The sequence below is a fragment of the Diabrotica virgifera genome, chromosome 1 (genome assembly GCF_917563875.1).
Source record: "Diabrotica virgifera virgifera chromosome 1, PGI_DIABVI_V3a".
Taxonomy (NCBI): Eukaryota; Metazoa; Arthropoda; class Insecta; order Coleoptera; family Chrysomelidae; genus Diabrotica; species Diabrotica virgifera.
In genome coordinates, this window is record NC_065443.1 from 245807480 (window position 1) to 245833617 (window position 26138).

At 32.2% G+C, this 26138-nt stretch overlaps 1 protein-coding gene across 1 annotated transcript in view; it reads right to left on the reverse strand.

Moving 5' to 3' along the window:
• Positions 1-26138, reverse strand: part of LOC114345466 (venom carboxylesterase-6-like) — a 63098-nt gene that overhangs the window by 15640 nt on the left and 21320 nt on the right. Inside the window, exons 4-8 of the mRNA XM_050641972.1 lie at positions 21946-22137; positions 21344-21886; positions 14532-14707; positions 8730-8883; positions 1-16 (exon numbers count right to left, since the gene is read on the reverse strand). The exon at positions 1-16 is cut by the window's left edge and continues 108 nt beyond it. Coding sequence (XP_050497929.1) covers positions 1-16; positions 8730-8883; positions 14532-14707; positions 21344-21886; positions 21946-22137 — 1081 coding nt within the window. The remainder of the gene's footprint in view (positions 17-8729; positions 8884-14531; positions 14708-21343; positions 21887-21945; positions 22138-26138) is intronic.

A 26138-nucleotide genomic window follows, 5' to 3' on the forward strand; every position in this document is an offset into this window, starting at 1 on the left:
TGACAATGGGCAACACCTTAAATTTAAATTTAAAATTGTAATTTTAATTGTAATTAACAATATAAATTGACTTAGATTTAAACCAAGCAGACCAACGAAAATGAAAAGCGGAACTTAGATAATAACCCGGTCTATATAGACGTTTGAAATAAGAAAAATTACCGAAGAGCCAAATTTTGGTGAAGAGCTAGGGTATACCATAACAGATAAAGTTTTAAAAGTCCCCATCGATCCCATGTGTGCAACAAAAGTTACTCGGGGTCAAAGGTCAAAATTTGAGATTTTTTGGATTTTTTTCGAAAACGGTAAGTTTTATCAAAAAAGAACTTTAAACGAAAGTTGCACATCTTAAAATTCTCTACAAAAATAGTCCTTACTATTTTTTTTCCCTGTTATTTAGAGTTACCATTTCTGAAATATCGCGATTCTAAGAGTCACATTATACATGATATGCACACGTTTCCACACCACCTGTGAGGTAGTGTACTCGGCGCGTTTTTTTTTACCGTGGTTTCCCTTGTAGGCCTACTCCACTAACTAAACTGTTATGACAATTTTAGAATAATTTAAGGAAACAATACCGGTCAAGTTCTAGATATTACCTTATTATTGATATTGATTATTGATATTGCTATTGATTATTAGGTTAACTATTGTTTTGATTTCTTTAGATATTTTAATCAGATTCATATTCTTGAAAGTCTACTTCAACAGTCAAGTCTACTTCGATTTCATCTTCTTCCTCTTCCTCTTGCTGCATGTTCAAAAATTGTTCAAATGTGACTGAGTCATTGGTCTCTTCATTAAAATCACAGGAGTCTTCCTCTGTTGTACTAAACTGGACATTTGAGCAAGACTGACCTTGGCAGTTGGTACACGCTAGAGAACACAGCAACCCTACTTTTTTACATCCACATTTGGCACAACAACCTTTTTTGCAATTGCAAAAAATAGTGTTAAGGAGTTTTTCTGGAACAGGTGGGAGTAAGGTTTTAATCGGTTCCAGAGTATTACCTATTAATTTCCAACCCCAGTCTTCTGGATTCAGTTCATTGCTTAGCCATGTTTGAACTTGTTAATATACTCGATACAAATGTTGAAAATCAGATGCTGATGTTGGAGGAAGACATGATAGTTGTACTTGTTTCTTGTTTCGCGTATTTTTTACAAAAGTCAAGTATCAGTATTTATCAAGACAACTAATTTTTTTGGAGCTCCATAAACCGCAAGAAGAAAGTGAATTCCTCCGTAATTATTGTTTGCGGTGTGGAATCAAGTTTCCTAAAAACTTTACAGCAGTCAGTCAAATATTTTTTTTTTCGAATAATTTAAGTACTGATGTTTTGCCCCTTCTGTACATTGCTGACGTAGTGTCGCAGCCGGTTATCGCATGTAAAAATAAAATGTTTTTTGGCATTTGGGATAAGCCGATAAACTTTTCGAATGATATATCTCTGTTCGCTGTTGAGCCCTTCCAGGTTTTTAGAAAATAAATAACTTTATCTACTGGAGTCCTTGCAGTAAGCAGTACTAACAAATCAACATCTTCACCAACTACAATTATTGTTGTGTTTGTTGCCTTAAATTTTTCAATTGCTGTCTCAATTATAAGGACATATGCGTCATTTTTAGCTTGTTTCACTTCAATATTCGCAGCTGTTAATTTATCAGTTAACATGGAAATGAAACGAGATTTATTATTAATGTTAGCGAAAAATTGTTGTTGATTGGCTGGAAGTGTTATATTTTCGTCAAAGTATAATCCCGAACCCGATGATGATTTTGTAGTTCGACGACGTTGTTCTGCAGTTTTAATATTCTTTGTCGAGTCACTGTAGCCGTCAAATACCACTGTCACTGTAAGCGCGTAATGTCTGCTAAATGGTAGACGCTTGTAATAAGTACTTATATCCACTTGAACTGAACCTTTAGCACTAAAATAAACAGATAATATAAAAAAGACCTACGGACAATGCTGTAGCCATTGTTTACAATAGACGATCTGTTCTTTTTTAAACAATGGTATAGCCAAATGTTTTTCAAGGCCACGTGGATAGAGGAAATTCAGTTTGGGACTGATTATCTTTTGAAGAAATATTTTCAGAATAGTATAATACATTATATAAAAGAGACACAAATAGGCATTTATACTTGTCTTGAGTGCCACATTATGTATTTTTTTGTATAAGTGGCTTATAATAATAATATGTGCATAATATAATGTATAAAGTAACTTTTAAAATAGCAATATCTGAGGAGTGGTAACTTGTAGGAAAAAAATTGTAAGGAGTATTTTTGTAGAAAATGTTAAGATCTGGAACTTTGGTTTGATGTTTTTTTTTTGATAAAACTTACCGTTTTCGAGAAAAATCCAAAAAATCTCAAATGTTGATTTTTGCCCCCGAATAACTTTTGTTGCACACATGGGATCGATGGAGACTTTTAAAACTTTATTTGTTATGGTAAACTCTAACTCTCCACCAAAATTTGGCTCCCCGGCATTTTTTGTTATTTGCCAACTATTCTGATGTCTATGTTGACCGGATTATAAAGCTACTGAAAAATTATTCTAGGCCAAAAGCAAGCAAAAATCATCGTAGTTATCGCATTCACTTCTACTGCCTTTTTTACGGATTGTCTAAATTATATAGGGTGTCCCAAAAGTAGCGGAACGGTCGAATTTTTCGCGAAATGAACATCGGATCGAAAAACTGAAAATAATGTGACTTACCGTGAAGTAAAGCACTCCCTGGTGTAGTTGGTATAATATTTTAATAAAAAATTAAAATTTAAAAAAATCCAAAAGTATTACGTTCAAAACGTTTTCGGACTTATCAGTCAATCATCAGTGAACTCCCTGTTCTTGCAAAATAGCCACAATGCCAAACACTGGTTAGGTTGAATGTTTAGTGTTTGGCATTGTGGCTATTTTGCAAGGACAGGGAGTTCACTGATGATGGACTGATAAGTCCGAAAACGTTTAGAACGTAATCCTTTTTGATTTTTTAAAATTTTAATTTTTTATTAAAATATTATACCAACTACACCAGGGAGTGTTACTTCACCTAAGTCATTTAACTAGATGGTATACAGCCAGCTTTCGGGAATTAATCCCGTTATTTATGAAAATAATGTGTTCAATCATTTTTAAAAATTTATCTAATGATACCAAACACGAACCCCCACTCCATCCTCTGGAGGTGAGGTGGGGGGTAACTGCAAAATTCTTAATAAAAAACCCCCAGTTTTTATTGCTGATTTGAATTTGCTACGTAAAAGTGAGCAACTTTTATTCGAAACATTTTTTCTAATTATGGATAGATGGCGTTATAATCGGCAAAAACGATATATCGTGATACCATAGGTAAATTATAGAAACGGTCTAATATCTCGAGAAATACACTTCCAAATAAAAAACCAAAACAATGTGTTAAATATTTTTCAAAAAACTAACGAATGCTACCAACCACGACCCTACTTCACACCCTGGAGGTGAAGTGTGGGGTAACTCTAAAATCTTAAATAGGAATCCCCGTTTTTAATTGCAGTTTTGGATTCCTCATGAAAGAATAAGTAGTAACATTTGTTCGAAACATTTTTTAGAATTGTTGATAGATGACGCTAATAAATCGTATTTTTACGATTATATCACCATCTATCAACAATTCTAAAAAATGTTTCGAATAAATTTTACTTACTCTTTCATGAGGAATCCAAATCTGCAATAAAAAATGGGGGTTCCTACTAAAGATTTTAAAGTACCTATCAATACCTAGGGAGTATAATAACTGACGACGCACGGGAGAATAGACGCTGAAATGGCAAACAGAGGAAACAAATCGACACGAATATTTTATACCTTAACCCATATCCGGGCAAGGTGGGCCCGGTGGGCAAAAGACGCATATTCTTTTATCATAAACTGATAAAAAAAAGTTTTATTGAATTTTATGCATCACTGAATTTGTTTAGAAGTGTGTTTCCTTCAACATAGTCATGAGCTATTCAAAATATTCATTTACATTTTTGAAATTATTGCGTCGAAAGAATTTTGTCACGTAAAGGGGCAATACGGGCCTGTCGGGCCCTACTTGTATTTATACCTAAAGTCTAAATCTTTGTTACAGAAGTTAATCTGGCAGTCAGGTAATGTTGTTGTGGATTATGTAAAAGACTTTTATGATTCCGGAAATCCAATAATAAAGTCTAAACGTGCAACAAACAGTTTAAACATCTCTTTGATGTGAACATCAAAGAGATGCTTACAATAGGTGTTATATCTATTCTAAATGAATTGTAAAACTGATAATGATTGTTGGAATGTAATAGTATTTTTAGGTAGGTACCTATACATATTTTGAAATAAATAATGCTTCTGCTATCAGTCGTTTGATACCGATGTTAGTGTCGACAAATACTAAGCCAGTAAAATTATATTGAATTACAGTGAAAGTAGATAGTGCGAATAAAATGTCCCGAAAACCATTATCAGCTGCAGAACTGCAAGATATTGCTAATAATTTATGGGATTCCGATGATGAAGAATGTCCTGAATTAGTTGGCATTGAAAGTGACTCTGAAATTGAAGAGCATCTTTCGGAAGCAAGTGAAGAGTATGAGCAAATAGTATTGAGTGATAATGAAGAAGAATGTGTAGCTACCAGTTCCCAGATTTCAGAGTGTGTAATTTTTGAAACTAAGGATAAAACTAACTGGAAGAGTCAACCACAAAGTGCACAAAGTAATGTTAGCCCCTGGTTAAAGTGTGGATGATCCTGTTGATTCCTTTTGTTTGTTTGTGGACGAAAAAATTGTGAACGAAATGTTGAAGTGTACAAATAAAGAAGCCGAAAAAGTCCTGGGGATGGAGAGCTGGACATATTGCGACTCTACAGAGATATATGCCTTTATTGAACTCCTACTAACTGCAGGGCACCTGAGTGTCAACAATCATAATGTAGATATATTTTGGAGTAAATTTTATGGCCCTACTATATTTTAAACGACAAATTCTGCGCAGCAATACGCGATGTGTAGAATCAAGTCAACCAAAACTTTCAGAAATACTATTTTTCAGGAAAAAACATAACGATAGATGAGCAACTTATTCCGTATCGTATATTTATAATATTTACGAAACATTTTTTCTACAAAAGTTTTCTTGCATTTCATTATTTTGTTCAAATCTTTCAGGTAGATCGCACCCTCGAGATAGACCGCATACCGCATACTATAGTAGCACTTTTTTTAATCTAGAAAATTTAAAGTTAACTTTAATAAAAGATCAAAAATGAATATTAGAAATATATGGGTAAATATGAATAGTACATTCAAGAACAGTGGTGGGTCCAACGGACCCGAGTTGCTCGGTTACGTAAGTAAAATGTGTTGCCCGGATAAGGGTTAAATATACCCATACTAGAACATAAAGACATTCAAATGGAAGTGAAAAAGAAGATTCATAATACAATAACAAGACCAGTAATAACCTATGCAAATGAAAATTGGACAATGCAGATTAAACATGACTCAAAAATAGAAGCCATAGATATGAAAATTAAAATGGGATAGAATAAGAAATGAAGAAATAAGAAGAAACAACTAGAATGATATGGTCCTATGATAAGAATGAAACCAGAAAGGATGCCTCTGAAAATTCTGGAAATGGGAAATACGACAAAAAGGAGAAGAGGGCTTCCCCGAAAGAATTGGAGGGATCAAATAGAGGACATAGAAAATACACGAGGGAAAACGAAAGAAGAAATGAAACACCTAGCCAAAAACAGAATAGAGTGGAAAAAATGGGTGAAAGAAACAAGCGACCATAATCCGACGCCGTAATAGGCATAAGGAAAAAGACAAGAAGAAAGTTACCCCCCACCCCACCTCCAGGATGTAAGGTGGAGGATCATGTTTGGTGTTATTCGATAGGTTTTTAAAAAATATTAAATACGTGTTTCTTTGTTTTTCATTTGGAAGTGTATTTCTCGAGAATTAGATTGTTTTTATAATTAATCTATGATTTAACGATAAATCGTTTTTTCCTATTATAGCGCCATCTATCCACAATTCGAAAAAATGTCTCGAATGAAAGTTACTTACTTTTACGTAACAAATCCAAATCGGCAATAAAAGCTGGAGGTTTCCATTTAGGATTTTAAAGTTACCTCCCACCCAACCAAGGGGGTCGTGTATGGTGCCATTCGATACATTTTTGAAAATGCTTCAAAACGTATTTTTCAGTTTTTCGATCCGATTTTCATTTTAGACAAGACGAAAACGGCGAGTTCGTTGGGAAAAATATTCTCATGAGATTTTTTTGCATAATCACATTCGTGAGACACCCCAGAATAAGGTTCAAGAAGTCGCCCAGGCGAAAAGTGGTCCAAATTTTTTTTAACAATTTTTTTTAATCAAATTGCAAAAATCATAATTTTTGGCCCGAAAATTTTTTTTAGATTTTTTAGACCATTCTGGACAAAAAAGGTCTGTTATATTTTTTCTCTAAAGTTGATCGTTTTCGAGTTATAAGCAATTTAAAATTTGAAATACGCGAAAATGGCCATTTTCAAGGCTTAATAACTCAGTTAAAAGTTATTATTATGAAAGTCAGAAAGTGACTGAATCAAAGTTTAAAGCCCCCGCTACATGATCCTGAAGAAATCTGTGTCATTAATTTATTAGTTAGCTGTTATTTTTAATTAATAACAATGAGCGGTTAGATCGTATTGACGCGACTGTAAATGTGAGAGCGAGTAAGATGCACAAGTGTACTGCCGGAATGGCATCTCTCTCGCACTCACCATTTACGGCCGCCTAACACGGGCATGTCGCTCATTATTATTACTTAAAAATAACAGCTTAGTAATAAAATAAAGACAAAAATTTCTTCAGGATCTTGTAGGGTGGGCTTTAAACTTTGGTTTAGTCACTTTCTGTGTAAACACGAAAACGATCAACTTTGGAGAAAAAATATAACAGACCTTTTTGGTCCAGAATGGTCCAAAAAACCTAAAAAAAATTTGTCCGGGCCAAAAATATTGATTTTTGCAATTTGATTAAAATTTTTTTTTTTTTTTAATTTGGACCACTTTTTTGCGTGGGCGACTTCTTGGACCTTATTCTGGGGTGTCTCACGAATGTGATTATGCAAAAAAATCTCATGGGAATATTTTTTCCAACGAACCCGCCGTTTTCGACTTGTCTATTTCGCGAAATATTCGACCGTTCCGCCGCTTTTGGGACACCCTCTAAATAGTTTCCAGGTCATAGTCTCTTCGGGTACTTAGATTCTGTTCTGATAATTTTCTGTACTAGTACAACCTCCAAGACTAGAATTAAATTTGCCGCAATTTTTCTCCCAATGTGTAGCAACTAGTTTATTCTACTTTTTTCTTTTTTCTTCAATGGTCTTTTGTATTTTTTCATCCTAGCAGTATGGTTTTGCTCCTGATCTTTTTTAGTACCGTACCAAAGCTTTTTTACTTATTCATCGATGCATAATTTAATCCATTCATAGTATTTTTCAACATCATTGAAATCTTTGAAATACATACTAAATGTGTACCTATAGTAGTTGCATACTTTCTTGGTCTAAGTTCTTTTCACCTCTTTTCTTCAGTTTTTGATTATAACTTTTCTTTTTTCCCTTCCACTTTATCTGTTTAATCTCTGACTTTCTTTAACACTTTAGACTTATAGAGAGACATAGACTAGAGTATTTAACACTCTAACATATTTGACTTTGAACTTTGTTTTCTGCCTTATTATGTAATGACCTATAATTAACTTTAGACCCTGTGTACGTTGTACTCTTGTGTATCGAACGATGCTGGAAAAAAAATATTTAAGAATCTTTAATTTGTATTGTTTACATACTGTGGTGAATTTGAAAACTGTGGCGAGTTTAGGATTGGTGGTGTTTTGTCAAAAAAACCTACTACGTTGCTCCTCTATTTCCTTTCAGTTCACCTCTTTCAATCACAGTAATAATTAGTTCTCTAGTATTTTACTTCTTTGTTATTTCTTCATTAAGTTGTTCAAAGAATTCTTGTTTATTATGGATAAGCCAATCGTTAACTATCGTTATTTAATAGTCCTATAAATTTAGATTTATTTTAATAATTCGTTCGTTAACAGCTTTCCAAGTCGTAATAAATTTCCGTAGGTCTCTTTTGATTAAGATAGATACTCCCTGTTGTGCTTTTTTTTAGTCTCCGCTTAAAAATTGAGGTATTTTTCATTTTGGGACCATTGCCTATCCCTTCTTTTTCAGTGGCTTAGTAATAACCAGAATATCTGCCTTTAGTTTTTTACTTTATGCATATCCTGATTCAGTTTGCGAGATGGCCCTTGTACATTCAATGTCTTAAACTCATTGTCCTTTTACTTAGCTTTGTTCGTTTCCATATATTCGTTCTATTCCAAGACAGTTGACTAGGTTTCTTACCACATCTATGTTTTTCCGAGTATAATCGAGTTAGTCCGATGCTTCAACCCCCAACTTTTAAATCCAAAATTTTATTTCAGACTGTTCGCCTCTTAGGTAGACCAATTTCTCTACATTTTAAAAGATCTTCCTGCCCCACATGTTGATCTACAAGCTGCCACTTTCACTAACTTCGCCATTTTTAAAGTTTATTCTCATCTGCCTTTGGGATTTTTTAAAAATTGTATAGCCCTAAAAAATACTCTCAAAACAATACGCAAGAATATATTAACGTACCTACCACTAACTTTTCGTTGTGGGCACAAAAAGTCAGCCAATTTAATGGTACTTTCATCATAATTGAAGAAATATACATAAACTGATTCTTTATTAGCTTTAGCTTGTAGCTTTGCGGCGATTTCGATACCAGACATGAATAACCGATCACCAAACATCTAAAAATATAAAATTTGTTATGATTAAAACAATATATTGGTCAATATTATTTTTATCAACAGGGATATTATTCCAAGCTGTGGGTGAAAAATAGGTCGATTTAAGCATATAATTCAGGAATTTTTGAAAGTCGTTAAATTTTATATTTTTAAAGATTTTTAATTTTGCAGCTTTAGGATATTCATTTTAGAGAAAATCTTTTAAATAGAAAGTTGTAGTAAATTAAAAAATCTACAATTTGAGCTATGGTAAGTTTAATTTCGTTAACTGGTTATTGCAAAAAAGCCTGCGAAAGGTCCAAAATGGCCGTTTTTGCAATTGCATTATGTATTGTAAAAATAGCTTTTTTATTTTTTTAGTGCTTTAAAATAAAGATATTTCAATTTCAAACATAAAAATTTTTTGTAAAGCCCGATTGGTGAACTCGTTACTTAGATTTATAAATTGTTTATCCCGAGAGGTCAAATGTATAACATTTGAAAAAAAAACCGTAGAGAGTTAATACTAGATCCACTCTCCTTCTAAAGACTTATTTTCATATTCTAATGTAAGTAAATGCATGAAATATTTTAAAATCTTTTATTTCAAGTTTAAAAATAAGGGGACAAATTTCGTTATAAACATTTAGAAGTGAAGGGGCTCCTATACATCCTATGAGTTTCTAACTTGCAGATTATTATTGCTGGAGACAAGATAAAGATTTAAAACAAACTAAAAATTTTCTGCGACCACCTAAAGCCGAGATATTTGTTTTGGTTTTCTTAAACCGTAGTGACTTTATTTATAACAAATAAAAAATTATTTCACAGTCATTGACTAAAGAAAGACTTATATTATCTTAAAATGAAAATTATTTAAAAAAATACATTTAATTATTAAAATAATTTTTAAAATGGAGTGGCGATTTATTTTTCTTTACGATTGTGATTTATTGTATCTGTTGCCCTTAGCAACGTACATTATACTTAGTACATTTAGGGCCGGTTGTTCGAACGCTAATCAACAATGATCACTATCAAATATTTAATTACTGCCACCAACTGTCAATGTCAACCTTTATTGGGTTGCTGAAAACTAAATGATTATAATTATGAGATTAGTTAATCAATTAACATAACAATTATTAACATAATTGATTAAGTAATTTCATAATTGTAATCAATAATTATCATTTCAGCAACCAAATCAAAGTTGACATTGACAGTTGGTGACAGTAATTAAATATTTGATAATGATCATTGTTGATTAGCGTTCGAACAACCGGCCCTTAATCACAGTTTTTGCTCCAAATTTTAAAAAATGCTTGGATTGACATGAAATTTGGCATACAGCTAGATAACATGTCAAAGAAGAAAAGTGCTACTGGGCCGATGTGTACTTTTGCTCTGGGGGTGAGTTTAACCCCTTATAGGGGGTGAAAAAATATACGTTCAAAATAAGTCCGGAAATGGATAAACTGATTAATTCTAAGCAACTTTTATTTTATAGCATTTTTTTCACTAAGTTAATACTTTTCGAGTTATTTGCGAGTAAATACGTTTATTTTTCAACAAGAAAAACACGTTTTTAGGCGGTTTTTGCAAGTAACTCAAAAAGTAAGTATTTCATCGAAAAAAACATTCTTAGCAAAAATATAGACCATAAAAAAGTGAAAAAAATGTTGTGTGTATGAGACCCCTAGATCAAGTAAAAGAAGAGTTCTAAGTAATAAAAAATAGGTTCATACTCGCCAATTTCCAAATCGAATAATATTTCAACGTGAAACAACCAAAAAATGAAGCACTTTTTGGGGAAGACTCATTAAACCTTTTTTAAAGTTATTAAAAAAAGCTTTAATTTTGGTTTTAAAAAAGTTCCTACCATTAAAATTAAGGAAGTTATGCTCAAAATAAAGTTGGTCCTTTCTTTTTGGTAAAAAAATCGTGAAAATCACCCCCTAATTAGCATCCCAAATAAAATTAATCGTTACCGCTTCACAAGTCGATTTACTCGTGTATGTATTACGTAAGTTTCCTCGGTTCAAAGTGCTTAGTTTTGAAGGGGCTGTAGTTGAAAGAATTTGAAGTAGTCAATAATCACGTGTGTATGCAAATTTTGAACATCCATATCTTAACCAATTTTTGCCTTACATAAAAAACAAAAAATCCAGAATATTCAGAAAAGCAGCACCTACATGTGTTTACTGTTTGTGATTTTCGGTATGACTAATTTTTAAGTTATTTTAAAAAAACATTTTTTTTTCAAAATTGAAAATTAAAAAAATTTTCTTTAAAACCAATTTTTTTTAAATAAACCCTTTGAACCGATGCTACTTACAGACCAGATCTCTCACTCTTAAACCATCACTCCTAGTGGAGTATTGGGCGCATCTGCATTTCTTGGCCGATAGTGTAAGACGGCTGGTAGCCAGCTCAGCGTGTCTTCTTGTGTTTATTCTCTGGTTAATCTGCGTACCAGTTCCTTCCATTCTCCTCTGTTTCTTGCTTTGTTTTTCACTTCCCCCCAACTTAAGCCGATTCTGTTGTGTTCTCTGGTTACTGTTTTCTTCCAAGTATTATCTGGTCGTTCCCTCTTCCTTGTACCCTCAGGCTGATATTCGAGTGCTTGTCTTGTGATGTTACTAGGATCTTTTCTTAACGTATGGCCGATCCACTTCCATTTCTTCTGTCTGATTGTTGTTATTATACTGGTTTGTTTCGTTCGTTTCCATAGTTCTTCATTCGCTATTTTATTAGGCCAGTAAATTTTTAGGATCTTTCTTAATGACCTATTTACAAAAGTCTGTAGCCTCTTTGTTGTGCTTTAGTCGTGCTTCCAAGTTTCTGCTCCGTAGAGTAATATGCTTTTTACACAAATATTGAATATATTGATTTTTGTTGACTCTGTTATTTCACTTGTTTGCCAGATTTTATTTAACGAATTGAAGGCGAATTGTGCCTTCGTTATTCTTGCTTGTATGTCTTTCAGGCATCCTCCTTTTCTTTCCATGATTGATCCCAAATAAGTGACTTTCTCTACTTCTTCAATTTCTTTGTCTTTTATTTTTATTTTATTAATTTGCGGGTTATCATTTTTTAAGATTTTTGTCTTCTCTGTATTTATCCGGAGACCAATCATGTCAGAGTACTGTGTTAGCTAACAGATCATATAAATAATGCATAAGTAAAGTAACTTGTAAAGCGGCAATGATTAATTTAATTTAAGATGGTAATTAGAGATGACTTTCCTGAGTTTTTTTACCAAAAAAAAAGAGACCAACTTTATTTTGAGCGTAACTTGCTTACTTTTTATGCTAGAAACTTTTTTAAAAACAAAAATAAAGCTTTTTTAATAACTTTGAAGATGTTTCTCTAAGTGTGTCATTTTTTGGTTATTTCACATTGAAATATTCACTTTTAAATTTGACGTATATGAACCTATTTTCCATCAGCGACAACTTTACTTCTACTGGGTCTAGAAAGTTCATACATATACAATTTTTTAAATTTTTAATGGGCTACATTTTTTATAAATATGGTTTTTTCGATAAAATACGTACTTCTTGAGTTATTTGCAAAAAACCGCTTAAAAACTTGTTTTTTCTGTGTTGAAAACTGAACGTATTTACTCGCAAATAACTCGAAAAGTATTAACTTAGTGAAAAAATGCTATGGAGCAAAGGTTACTTAGAATTAGCCAGTTTATCCATTTCCGGACTTATTTTGAACGTATATTTTTTCACCCCCTAAATTCACCCCCAGAGCAGAAGCACACATCAACCCAATACCACTTTTCTTCTTTGACATGTTATCTAGGTGTATGCCAAATTTCATATCAATCCAAGCGATTCTTTAAAAATTGGAGCAAAAACTCAACGTTGCTATGGGCAACTGATGCAATAAATCACAATCGTAAAGAAAAATAGATCTTTACTCCATGTTCCGTCTCCTTATGGTTTAGTTAATTTTTGTTTCGATTTTATTTTACATGTAGATGCATATCAGAACATTCCTAAAGCTTGGGTAAATTATTTTCCAGAAATATCTTAATAGATTAAAATACATTCATTCTTAGCCATAGTTCTGGGTAATATTTGTCAATTGTATTCCTGATTCTCTTTATAAAGTTAAGTATTTGGAAAGTTTGTGCGAGGCAAGCTATGTTGCTGCTTCTTATAAGGACAGTGATGACGATTTGTTAATTACGTTTTTTTCCAACGTGAAATTTTGTAGAAGAGATAAAGACATTTTTGCTTTCCCCACCACACGGGATTTCTGGTCGAGCGCTTTTTGTAATTTTAGTAAGTAGTAGCGAACAGACTTTGATCTGTAAACACCTCTAGCAATCAATAAAGAGTTCTATCGAAAAGTGTCGCCGAATATTATTTTAATTGCTAAAGTAATATTTAATAGCATCGTATATTCACGGTAAACTAATCGTGAAACAAACTCCAATTTAAAAATCATTTTTAATAATTAAGTGTAATTTTCGTTTAAAATAAGTTTTATTTTAAGATAATATAAGTCTTTCTTTAGTCAATGATTGTGAACTAATTTCGTAATTGTTATAAATAAAGTCCCTCGGGATAAAGATCTTTATTTTAAAGCTTTAAAAAAATAAAAATAGTCATTTTTACAATAAATAATGCAATTGAAAAAACGGCCATTTTAGACTTTCGCAGACTGTTTTGCAATAACCAATTAACAAAATTAAACTTTCCATAGCTCAAATTGTAGATTTTTTAATTTACTACAACTTTCCATTTGAAAGTTTTTGTCTAAAATAAATATCCTAAGCTGCAAAATTAAAAATCAAAAATAGCAAATTTAACAAATAAAAAGCGTTTTAAAGAAAAAAGCTCACAAAATTTTTGGTTACATTTTAGTATAAGTAATTTCTGGCATCGTTCTTTACAACACCTGATAGATTTCAAAAATTCCTGAATTATAACCCGTTTTTCACCCACAGCATGGAGTATATGTAAAATTGATAGAATTCCAGTGAATTTTTTATCAGAGACTAAGTTTTAAAATCAACAAATTACCATGTCTCTTCTTCTTCATGTACCTTCTCCTCATCGGAGACGATAGATCTTATCGATATCTGATGTTATCCAAAATTATGCTAGAAAAAATATGGCATAGAAAAGATTTTAAAAAAAAAATTTTAAAAGTCATACAGAAAAAATATTATACAGAGTTCAAAATATGGAGAATGTAATAGTAGAACTCAAAAAATAGAATCAGACAACTATTTATACCTACATCTTTGTAAAAATTAGAACAGAAATATATATGATTGTAAATCATTTAAGTTATAAATAAGAATCTTTTTTAATTAATGCACGCTTCTTTACAGCTTATGCATAAAAAGAAAGACAAACTTTGACCCGAGGTGCTTACGTAGGTACATAGAATATTCGCATTATGAAAGTATTTTCCATCGTTTCACTGGAAGGTAAGTAGTAACCTCATGAATGCATTAAAATATAGATATCCATTACCATTATATAGGTTAAATCAGGAAGTTAATATAGGGAAGAGATAGGGAAAGAATATCAGGAAGTTTTAATTAAGGGATTTAATTTATTTTGTGGGAGGTGGGGTCAAAATTGTATTGTGTTACATTATAAAAAGTAGGTATTTTGTAAAAATATGTTTTCATTTACCTGCGTCAACTTATCAAAATTTTCTTCACTTATATCATTTTGTCCAAAATAGAAATCTTTGATCTTCGTGGCAAATTTTTTTCTATCTTTCTCTGGATATGTATAGTTATAGTCCAGCAATAAGTGGGCTTTCTCAAAAAAATCTCTGTTTATACCTTCTTGATTTGTACAAAAATCTATAATTTTTCCAAAAACATAATGATTAAAATAATACGTGTAGTTACCAAGGGGGATGTATAATATTTTATAAACTGTAGAGTAAGTAAATAGAATTACTTAGAATTACTAGAATTAATTAGAATTACACGAATGTAATTTAGTCCATGTGGTGAGACTGCTCCCGTCTGAAAAACATTTCTAATTCGGTTTCTCTGCGGATTCATATTCAAAAATGTTCCCTTTAAACAAATCTGAAGGGTGCCTGACGGAATTTTTTGGCAGAAATTTTTTAAACATTCTTTTTAAACAAATACATAAGATCACCTTTTATTGCTCTAAAAAATATATTTTTAGGTTTTTTGCGTCATTATAAACAAGAAAAGTATTACAAAGGATCCTGTATTTTTTTTATATTTATATTAGTATGTTTAATGGTGCCAATAACTTGGATTAAGGTTTAAACATTCCTATTCAAGATTCCGAAGAGTGATCGGATTTACCTTCAATTTAGACCGTAGTTTTTAATTGTTAATTATGCGTGTCCATCCGGTTTTATTGCCGGTGCGGCGCGCACTATTTTCAAAAATCTCCTATTTTCTAAATAAGTTTCCTGACTTTTTCTCAAAAGTTAATAATTTTAAAGTTATAAGCGATTTAAAATCCGAAAAATGACAAAAAAACACACTTTCGCATTTTAAATCACTTATAACTTTAAAACTAGTAACTTTTGAGACAAATGTCAAGAAACTTATTTTATTTGTCTAAATTGAAGTTAGACCCGATCACTCTTCGGAATCTTGAAAAGGAATGTTTAAACTTTAATCCAATTTATTGGCACCCTTAAAAACACTAAGCCTCAAAAATGCGTATTTTCGCATTTTTTAGATTTTAAATCACCTATAACTCGAAAGCTGACAATTTTTGTGAAAAATCATAAGATACCTTTCTTGTTTAGAATGACCCAAAAACCATAAAAATATATTTTTTAGAGCAATAAAAGGTGATCTTATGTATTTGTTTAAAAAAATTGTTTAAACAATTTCTGCCCAAAAATTCCGTCCGGCACCCTTCAGATTTGTTTAAAGGGACATTTTTGAATATGAATCCGCAGAGAAACCGAATTAGAAATGTTTTTCAGGCCGGATCTGTCTCATCACATGGACTAATTATTTATTATTCTAATTCAGACTATGTTTCTGATGTGCTCATATGCTATACAGGTTGTTTCATTAATAATTGTCCATATAGTAACTGGAGAAACTTTAGCACAAAATACGAAGATTTAACCTAAAACACTTAAATAAAATGTGGTTCCTTACTGAGTTACAGGGTGTTTTATCTAAAAATTTAAAAATTATTTTTGCTCAGCATTTTAAAACTATTCGACGTATCCTTTTCATACTTGGCAAGAAGTATAGGTACTGTGCAAAATACTAAATTATGTTAAACAAACGTTTCTTGCTCTTACCAGAGGCGTACCGGGTGTTGGCAAGTGAATGGTTGACCCCTTCCAAATTCTACGCTACTGGCGGAATTGCTATTTTAGTGCAATTTTTGAATTCTCCAACACTTTCTATAAAAATAACATACTTTTCATTCGTAACGCATTAGTTTTCGAGATCTTTGACGTTAAAAATGAAACGACACGGTTATTTTGATTAATGTATTGTGTCGCTTCATTTTTAATGTCAGATATCTCGAAAACTGATCATTTGTCGTTACGAATGAACAGTATATTATTTACATAAAAAGTATTGGAAAATCAAAATATTACACTAAAATAGCAATTTCGTCAGTGGCGTAGAATTTGGGGAGGGTCAATCAGCCACTATCACCTGTCGTACGCCTCTGGTAGTAGCTAGAAACTTTTATTTATCATAATTTAGTAGGGTGTAGAGTACCTACACTTTCTGCCAACTATGATAAGGATACGCCAAATGGTTTTAAAGTACTGGGTACAAATAATTTTTAAATTTTAATCATATGAATCATATAAAATTAATCAAAATAACTGTGCCGTTTCATATTTAACTTCAAATATCTCGAAAACTAATGACTTTATCGGTACCAATGAAAACTATATTATATACGTAGAAAGTATTAGAGAATATAAAAATAGCACTAAAATAGTAATTCCTCCAATGGCGTAGAATTTGATAAGGGTCAACCATCCACTATCCCCTGTCGTACGCCTCTGGTAGTAGCTAGAAACGTTTGTTTATCATAATTTAGTAGGCTGTATAGTAGTCGCACTTTCTGCCAAGTATGAAAAGGATAAGTCGAGTAGTTTTAAAATGCTGAGCAAAAATAGTTTTTAAATCTTTAGATAAAACACCCTGTAACTCAGTAAGGAACCACATTTTATTTAAGTGTTTTAGGTTAAATCTTCGTATTTTGTGTTAAGGTTTCTCCAGTTACTATATGGACAATTATTAATGAAACACCCTGTATAGAGGCCATCATAATGTGATGAAAGCAACAGTATGGCTTTTTATGTGAACAGTAATATTAGAATATTCTTGAATAACTTCACACCAGCAAAATTAAAGGAACACTGTGGAATATTCTAGCACATATAAAATATTGAAATTAAAACTCAATTGTAGCCTTAAGCTTTCTTAATATTATCTTTTTTGACTCATTTGGTTATGTTGAATAATAAAAAAAGTTAGGTACTTTAACAACTAGCCATGTTCTTCATCAATACAGGGTGTTTCTAAATAAGTGCAACAAACGTTAAGGGGTAATTTTGCATAAAAAATTAATAGCCGTTTGCTTTGTAAACATATGTCCGCAAATGCTTCGTTTCCAAGATACGGGATGTTGAAATTTTTCTTACAAACTGACGATTTATTTATTGCTTTAAAACCGGTTAAGATATGCAAATGAAATTTGGTATGTTTTAAGATGTAGTTATTGTGCATTTTTTGACATACAATTAAGAATTTTATATCACACCATTGGTGTGCATACGGGATACATCTAAATGTTTATACCCGTACGCCAATGGTGAATATATAATACTTAATTGTATGTCAAAAATGCGCAATAACTACTTCTTAAAACCTAATGAGTTTTGTTTGCATATCTTAACCGGTTTTAGAGCAATAAATAAATCGTCAATTTGTAAGAAAAGCTTCAACATCCCGTATCTCGGAAACGAAGCATTTGCGGATGTATGTTTATAAAGCAAACTGTCATTATTTGTTCATGCAGAATTACCCCTTAAAGTTTGTCGCACTTATTTAGAAACACCCTGTATTGATGAAGAACATGGCTAGTTGTTAACGTACCTAACTTTTTTATTATCGAACATAAGCAGCGGTGGTTCATCGCCGCCGTTTCGATGCCGCCGGTTCATCTCCAGTCCATTTCATCGCCGTTATATCTCGCATTTCCTAGAATTTCTAATTATAACTAATAATAAATAATAATTGTAACTGTCGAAAATTCGGAAATATGTCAGATAGCGATTAACTGACTGGCGATGAATCGACCGGAGATGAATCGGCCGGCGATGAACTGGCGGCATCGAAACGGCGGCGATGAAACTTCCTAGACCCATGAATCAAAAAAGCAAATGTTAAGAAAGTCTAAGGCTACAATTGAGTTTTAATTTCAATATTTTATCTGTGATATAATATTATTTATTCCACAGAGTATTCCGAACTTTAAGGAAAAAAGACAGTACGATTTTTACACCCAGTATAAAATGGTATATTTACTTGTCTAACAACAATATTATTACATTGATATTCTTAAATAATAATTAAGAAGGCTATAACATACTGAAAAATCACTCAAATCGGACAACAGGTTTAGGAAATTCTAGACATCTAACATGTCCCATTTTTAAGGTGTTCCGTTAATTTTGCCGGTGTGTGTATATTGAAGTGTTAAGCTCCAAATTACAAGAATTTATACTATCTAGTGATTTATATTTTTATATCATTTAACCTTCGGATGACCAAGCGGGGGAAATTGTGACCCCAGCGTATGTTTTTCTTTGATAAATTCAAAAGTATTTTCAATTTTTAACTCATTATTTTTTTATTTGACTTTAATATCATTCTAGATATCCTCATATTTTGAAATAAAAAAAAATTCCCTATATTTTACGAATAAAAAATATATTCTGAAGTTGATGTTTAGTAAAATACCGCCTATAAAGTGTAATTGCAAGTAGTTTTACGCTAATGACGTCGACTTTGCAAAGTAACAAGACATTTACTCAGCAGACACACTAAACATGACACTAATACTCATGTTGTGACTGGCTGAATGACATAAAATCCATGCCATAAAAAAATAAAAAAAAACTTTATTTTTTTGTTAAATGTCATTTTTGACCTGGGGTCATTCCCCCCCCCCCCTTGGTCATCCGTGTAACAAAAAAAGGTTGGTCATCGGAAGGTAAGAGTCTAATACTTTGTAAATTTTGGATATTACGTATTTTATTTTGTTTTCTTATTAAAGATATTATCATTAACAGTAATTGCAGAAGTTCAACTGAGTAAAAATCGTCTGAGAGTTTTGAAATGCAATAAGATATAAAACAGAGACCAAGATAGTGTATTGGGGAACGCGGGGTGTTCTTATATGTGAACAGTAAGTATGATAATCATGGTATAAGAGAATGCAACCAATATACGCATGTTCACAAAAATATACAAACTATCTAGTTCTTTTAGAAGTCAACCAAGATAAACTAAAAAGACTGACATAACTGACTGAATGGGTATTTAAAAGAATATGCAAATATGAAAATAAAAATAAACGACGAGAAGGAGATAAAACAATCTAAATACAAGAGAAAAAGTAGTAAAAATATATCATAGGACCATAACTCTAAGAAAATAGACCTAGATATAGTAAAAAGACAAAGAATACAACTAACGGAATATGTACTAGGCATTTAAATGAAACAGGAAGGAAAGAAAATAATAAGGAGTTAAATTAAGTTTTTGGCATAGTAGCTATATCATCTATTACTTGTCAGAATGAGGCATGGATATTACCGAAAAAAAAAAGAATGTGTGTGTACTTTGTACGCACGTAAGAAGTTATACTTCTATTATATGATTATAAACGAAATTAATATACTTTTTATTTATATTTTATTTAAATATTAAATTAATTTATACTTACTACTTCTCAAACATTTTTATTAAAACAGTGCCAAAAATTAAAATAATAAAAAAATAAAACACACACAAGTACATTAAAAATGCCACAAATGATTTCTGAACATTAATTGTCGGAAAATTTTTTAACTAAATACGTATTTTCTGAAAATAAAATTATATAATAAATATACTTACAATCATAAAATGTATAAAAAAAAATAAAAAAATAAAAGTTTCTATTGGGATTCGAACCAACTTACCAACCGGCTGGTATTTGCGTTGTATTTTGAGTCACCCGCATTAAAACTTCGCCACAGAGACAGCTTGTCATTATGTGCGAAGATCGTCTAACTAAACAGATTAACCTTTTGACATTTTTAACTTATGTAAATCAAATTATTTTGATTTTGAATTGAAATGATTTAGAATTGAAAAAATACAACAAAACATAGAGTAAGAAAACAATATATTAGGTGAATATTATTTAAATAAAAGTATTACATACTACTTATGTATTTTGGTAGGTTCAAGGTAGGTATCGGAGCCCGTATAACGACTAATAAATTTCGCAATCACTTGCGTCGTGCAAAGTGGCTATGTTCAAATATCATAACAAAATTTGATCAACTATTTATAAAACACTTACCAGTGAAAGATTCTTTAGCTCTGAATAAGCGAGATCTGCGGCACTCATACTAGTCACAGTTTGATGAGCTTTCACATTGGCATGCAACAATCATCTCTTCTATGTAAATAAGTCCAAAAATATAATATGAAAACTATTTAAAAAGGCAGTATAACCATTAACTAACTTTTTGTTTGTTTGTTTCTCTTCCAACAAATTTTAAAACGCAACAAGCATACATTATAACCAAACCACAGTCCCACAGCTGTGCCACAGCTGCCATATTGGATAATTTTTGTCATGTCATTTGAACATCCAATCAGAACAAAGTTATAATGCGCATGCGCCCGGTCGCTAGGTTTTCCCATATAAAATTTCACCGTCATTACGCCCGTAAAGAAGTATAACTTCAATAAACAAAAATAACAACTATGGAAATGAAGTATGTATCTTTGAAAGAATTCTAAAAAGTCTTAAGTGTTTAGATATAGAAATGAAGTAAGTAAACAACAAATAAATTAAAGACCTTTACTAGAATAAAATAAGATTAAATAAAAATAAGATTAACATAAGAGAAAACAGTTCGTATTGCAATATAATGGGGAATTCCGAATTTAACTAAGAAAATAACTAAAGCAAAGAAAACGACAGAAAAGGCAGACCAAGAAAAAATAAATAAATAGAATTATAATAATCCAAACACAGAATAATCGAAACGGAAAGAAAGAGAAAAAGCAATCGAAAAAATGAAAGCAATGGGTGCAGACCAGAGAAGCTGGAGACTATTTTCATAGATAGGCCACACACATTAAAATGAATAATATTTCGTAGAAAGCATAACAATTCACAGAAATAAGAACAATATTATTATTGGCCCACCTATATTTAAAAAATGTACTTACATGCGCTTGGAAATATTCCTTCATTTCTATTAACTGAAACAATCCATGGCAAATCCAACATTTTCCCACGGGCCAACAAACTGTAAGGGTGTTCGGGCAAAAAAGAATTGTTTGCCCATGTGTCAATTACAACACCGAAAGGAGACATGGGCAAATGAACATATTCCATAAAATTCTCGATTTGTTCCATCAATAGATTCGCAGGTTTTTCTTTCAGGCAAGCTTTTAATGCTGATGTGGGTGATGTGGGGCAGCCGACATCTGCAGCCAGTTTTTGGGCAAATATTAGAGGTTTTTCTTTAAGAAACCAAGGACTGATAGCTGAACCGCTATTAGAAATTCCTCTAACAAAGAGGTCTTTTGACCAAGGTGATAAATACAGAAGATGAACACATGATCCTCCTGCTGAGAATCCAGTTATGGTAATAGATTGTGGATTTCCTCCAAATGAGTGGATATTATCTCTTAACCACTTAAGAGCCATCACTTGATCCTTCATGCCGTTGTTTCCCGGTACTTCGTTATCTTCCGTTGATAAAAATCCTAAAAGGACAAATTTTTAAAATTAGATACATAAATTTAAGAATATTAAAACAACACACCTAGTGGCCCTAATCTGTAGTTGAATGAAACGAAAATCACGTTTTGATTATCCATCATAAAGGAATCGCTTGCCAATTGACCAGAGCCTATCATTAATGAACCTCCGTGAATGAAGAATTGTATATCGTAACTGTTTTTAGGATCCACTTCACCTGGTACGTATATATTAAGATATAAGCAATCTTCTTCTCCTACAAAGTGCAAAGATAAAGTTTATATCTTCTAGCAAAAGCTTGCTATCGCTGTAATGTCTTTAAGACAGTATAAATATGTCGTAAATATCACTCTATGTGTTTGAATTTAAATGCAAAGGACAAAAACAATATTCATAAATTGTTTTCGTCCATAGCCATCAAAATAGATGGCACCTTTGTATGCTTACCACTCGAGTGGGAAACTATTAAGAAACGTATGTGAGTCTTTCGTGTTTGATTTTGTATTGGATATGGAGGCCGAAATGACGTCTTAACGCGAGGTTGTTTACCGATTCAAGCATAGAGACTGACAAATCATGCTCCTTAGACATACACTGTCTTATATGTCAAAGTGATAGCTAGTGGCAATATAGGGGCAACAGTACATAGGGCAGTCTTTACGGTAGGGATCCTAGCCTGTACGTAATAGAAAAATGTAGTAGAAAAATGTTCGGTTGTAAGGTGATAGTACACTTTGTTTACATTGATGGTGTGTTAGTTAACTTGTGCAAGACATGATACTAATAGAAAAGGCATTCATGCATCAAATGTTTGAAAATGTGTCTGTTACCTTCTCCAATTTAACAAACATTATACTGAAATGATCTTCTAATGTATACTGTTCCTGAAGCAAACAGAGCCTCCGTTCAGATTTCCGTGCTAGGACTATTTCAAGGTAACACTGTTACAGGTTATAAACATTAGGATAGGGTCTTGTAAAATCTTCTAGTCTTGAATGTAGTTGCTAGATTACGCTTAAAAGAAGTAGAGTACAAACTGCTTAGATTCAAAAGAGGAGGTAGAACAGACAAAGGGCGAAAGAACTAGGTGAGGGAAATAAATTGTGGTATGTAAAAAAATAGAGTTGGTATAATTGCTGATAGAGAATTGAACGATAAAGCTGTAGAAGCTGTAAGAACTTAGGATAAAATAGTGGCAGTGAAATTTGTACTTCATAAAAAATTCTTGATATTGTGTGTGTTCCTCAGCTTGGCCTGGGTGATAATGGAAGAAAATCTTTCTATGATCAATTGGGAGCATACTGAAAGATATTCCACCAGAGAAGAGAGTCGAGATATTAGGAGTTAATTTTTAATGCACCTGCGGGGAATCCAAGAGAGTAAATGAATCAGTACATGGAGGACTAAGTTGTTAAACTAGAAATGGAGCTAGAGATAATATGCTGGAATTATGAACGTAGGGACAGCAAGATAATAATTAGTGAGACTGTGAGCCATCAGCATAAGTTGCTTGTGCTGAACATCGAAGTAAATAGCGAAACTAAACCAAAATATCGTAGAGGACAACAAAAAAGTCTTCACGTGGTAGATGCTACAAGATAAGAAAGAAGACAAATTCTATTAAGGAATATATTTAAGGAAAAATGGTACGTGCTGTAACATGAAAGAGAGTTCTAATAAAATTTTCAGGAATATTGAGAGTATAATTAGGGAAACTGCTGGTAAAAAGCTCAGGAAATAAGTTTAAGAGCAAAAAGACCTTCTTCTTCTTCTTTTAGTACGGTGCCCAAATTTAGGTGTGGGTAGCTTCCATGACAATTTGCCGATATCTTTCTCGATCTTGCGTGGCATGTAATAGTTGATCTGCTGATAAGCCAGTCCATTGAGGAAGGTTTCGGAGCCATGAACATTTCTTCCTACCAATTCCTCTTTTTCGGTCGATCTTTCCGTTGAGTATTAACTGCAGCATCCTGTATCTGCTACGTCTTACTATATGCCCGAGATATTCAAGTTTTTTTTATCATCTTGATTAAGTCACCTTCTCCTTGACTTACTCTGTTTAAGACTTCTCTGTTTGAAATGCGTTGAACACAAGATATTCTGAGCATTCTACGATATGGCCACATCTCGAAGGCTTCTAATTTGTTCATTATGTTAACCTTCATGATCCAGGTTTCATATCCATATAGTAATACAGGATACATGGCCGTCTTAAGCATACACGGCGCCGGGGTGCTAGACTCGTCTTTGCGCCCCCTTTTGTCAAAAGATTATAATATAGGTTATAGGTACGCAAAAATTAAAAATAATTATGTTTGCTTTCTTTATTTATGTTTTAAGAAAACATGGTTTGAGTATTCAAAAAAGATCAATCTTATAACACTATATTATATCAAAGTCAACTTTTCTAGCTTTTAAGTTGGCAAAAGTTTTTACTACTTCGGTGATACTTTTTACTTGCTTTTCCATACTTATTAAAGCCAGGTTTGTTCATCTGTCTGTTTGTCTTGTTGAGCGCAGATAATTTTTGATTAATTTAAGTTTAGAAAAAGACCTTTCTCCTTCAGCTACTGTTACTGGAAATGTTAAATATATCCTTCGAAATAATTGGGAAAACGGAGAGTAAATTATTAGATTATATAACTTAAAATATCGAGTGGATTTGTGTCTTTATTTATAAAATATATTGGTAACAATTCTAACTGATGGAATAGATCTTCATCATCTACCTATGTCAGATCTATTTCGATGCACTAGTTTTTTTTTTGTATATTAAACATTGTGTCTTTGTTAAGCTTTTTCGGAGTTTCTCCAACTCAATATATTTTCCAAGAACGATAATTATGATTATGTTCCCTCAACATTTCAAATCTTTCACTTAATTTTGCAATGGCAATGTCAAATAAATAATAATAGAAGTTAACTTTAAAATTTTGTTTTGCATCTAACAGAGGCTTGTCTGCAGCCTTGTAATTGAAATGGCTTTTTCGGGGACGTGGACAAACAGTTTCAGAAAATTTAGTTTCGCAATCGGGTTCTTTAGCAATTGGTACTTCAATTCATATCTGCTCAAAAGCAATGTCGGTGCGGTTGTTGGATAAATATTTACTAACTTGATCAAGCATCTTAACAGCTACCAAAATAATAATATCCCGCGTTTGCAAAGTTTTACTGACAATATTGACCTTTGCTAAAATATTTTACCAGTCACGACAGAGTAGATAAACTTAGTTCTTTAATTTTGTCATCAATGAGCTTGCAACGTTTCTTGTGTCATTGTCGTACTTGTTGTCAAAAATTCAGTATAATGCATCGTAAATTTGCCCCATATTAAAACGAAGTCTATTTTTAATGAGTCAATTCTACTCTCCCATCGCGTATTTGAAAGCGGTTTTAATGTAAAGGTGGGTATCTCATTCAGTATGACATTCCACCGTAATGTTGATGCGAAAAAAACATAAATTTGTTGAATAATTGAAAAAAATTTGTTATTTCCAATGAGCATTTAGCAGCATCGTTTAGCACTAAATTAAGACTGTGAGCCGCACACGGAACATAAAACGGACGAGGATGCATGTCTAAAATTTTTTTTGGAGGTAAATATTTTTGCCTCTGATACTTGCCCCATTATCATACCCTTGGCCTCGTAAATCATCAAAATTAATATTCATTAATTTCAAAAATTCTAATAATTAGATAAGCCTTGTACGGTAGTATCAGTAATCGGTAGAAAATCTAGAAAATTCTCTCTAACTTCTGCAAGCTTTGTTGACGAATTGAGATAAACGAACCTAACAACAATAGTAAGTTGTTCCTTGTGTGAAATTATTCGACATTCAATATTGGTCAAAATTACGAGTCACTTTTTGAAATTATTTTTGGAATAATCTAAATGGGTTTCATATTTCATTTGCAGTTCGTAGGTGTAGTAAGCATTAATAGCCTTTGTAAAAAATACCGAAAGCGCATTTGTATATTTTTGTTATTGGCAGTTTTTTTTTTAATTTTGAAAATTTTTAAAGGACAAAAAGCGTAAGTTAGAGCCTAGCAAAGGTTCGGCTTGCGCTCCTTGGACCTGGCGCCCGGGTGCCTCGCACCCCTTGCACCCACGGGTTGAGACGGCCCTGACAGGATACACATAAAATTTTAGGAACTTGATTCTTAATTGTAAATTCAGCTGAGGGCTGATCAGAATAGATCAAGTTTCATAAATGCTCCTCTTGCAATTTCTATACCAGTTTTAATTTCTTCATCCGG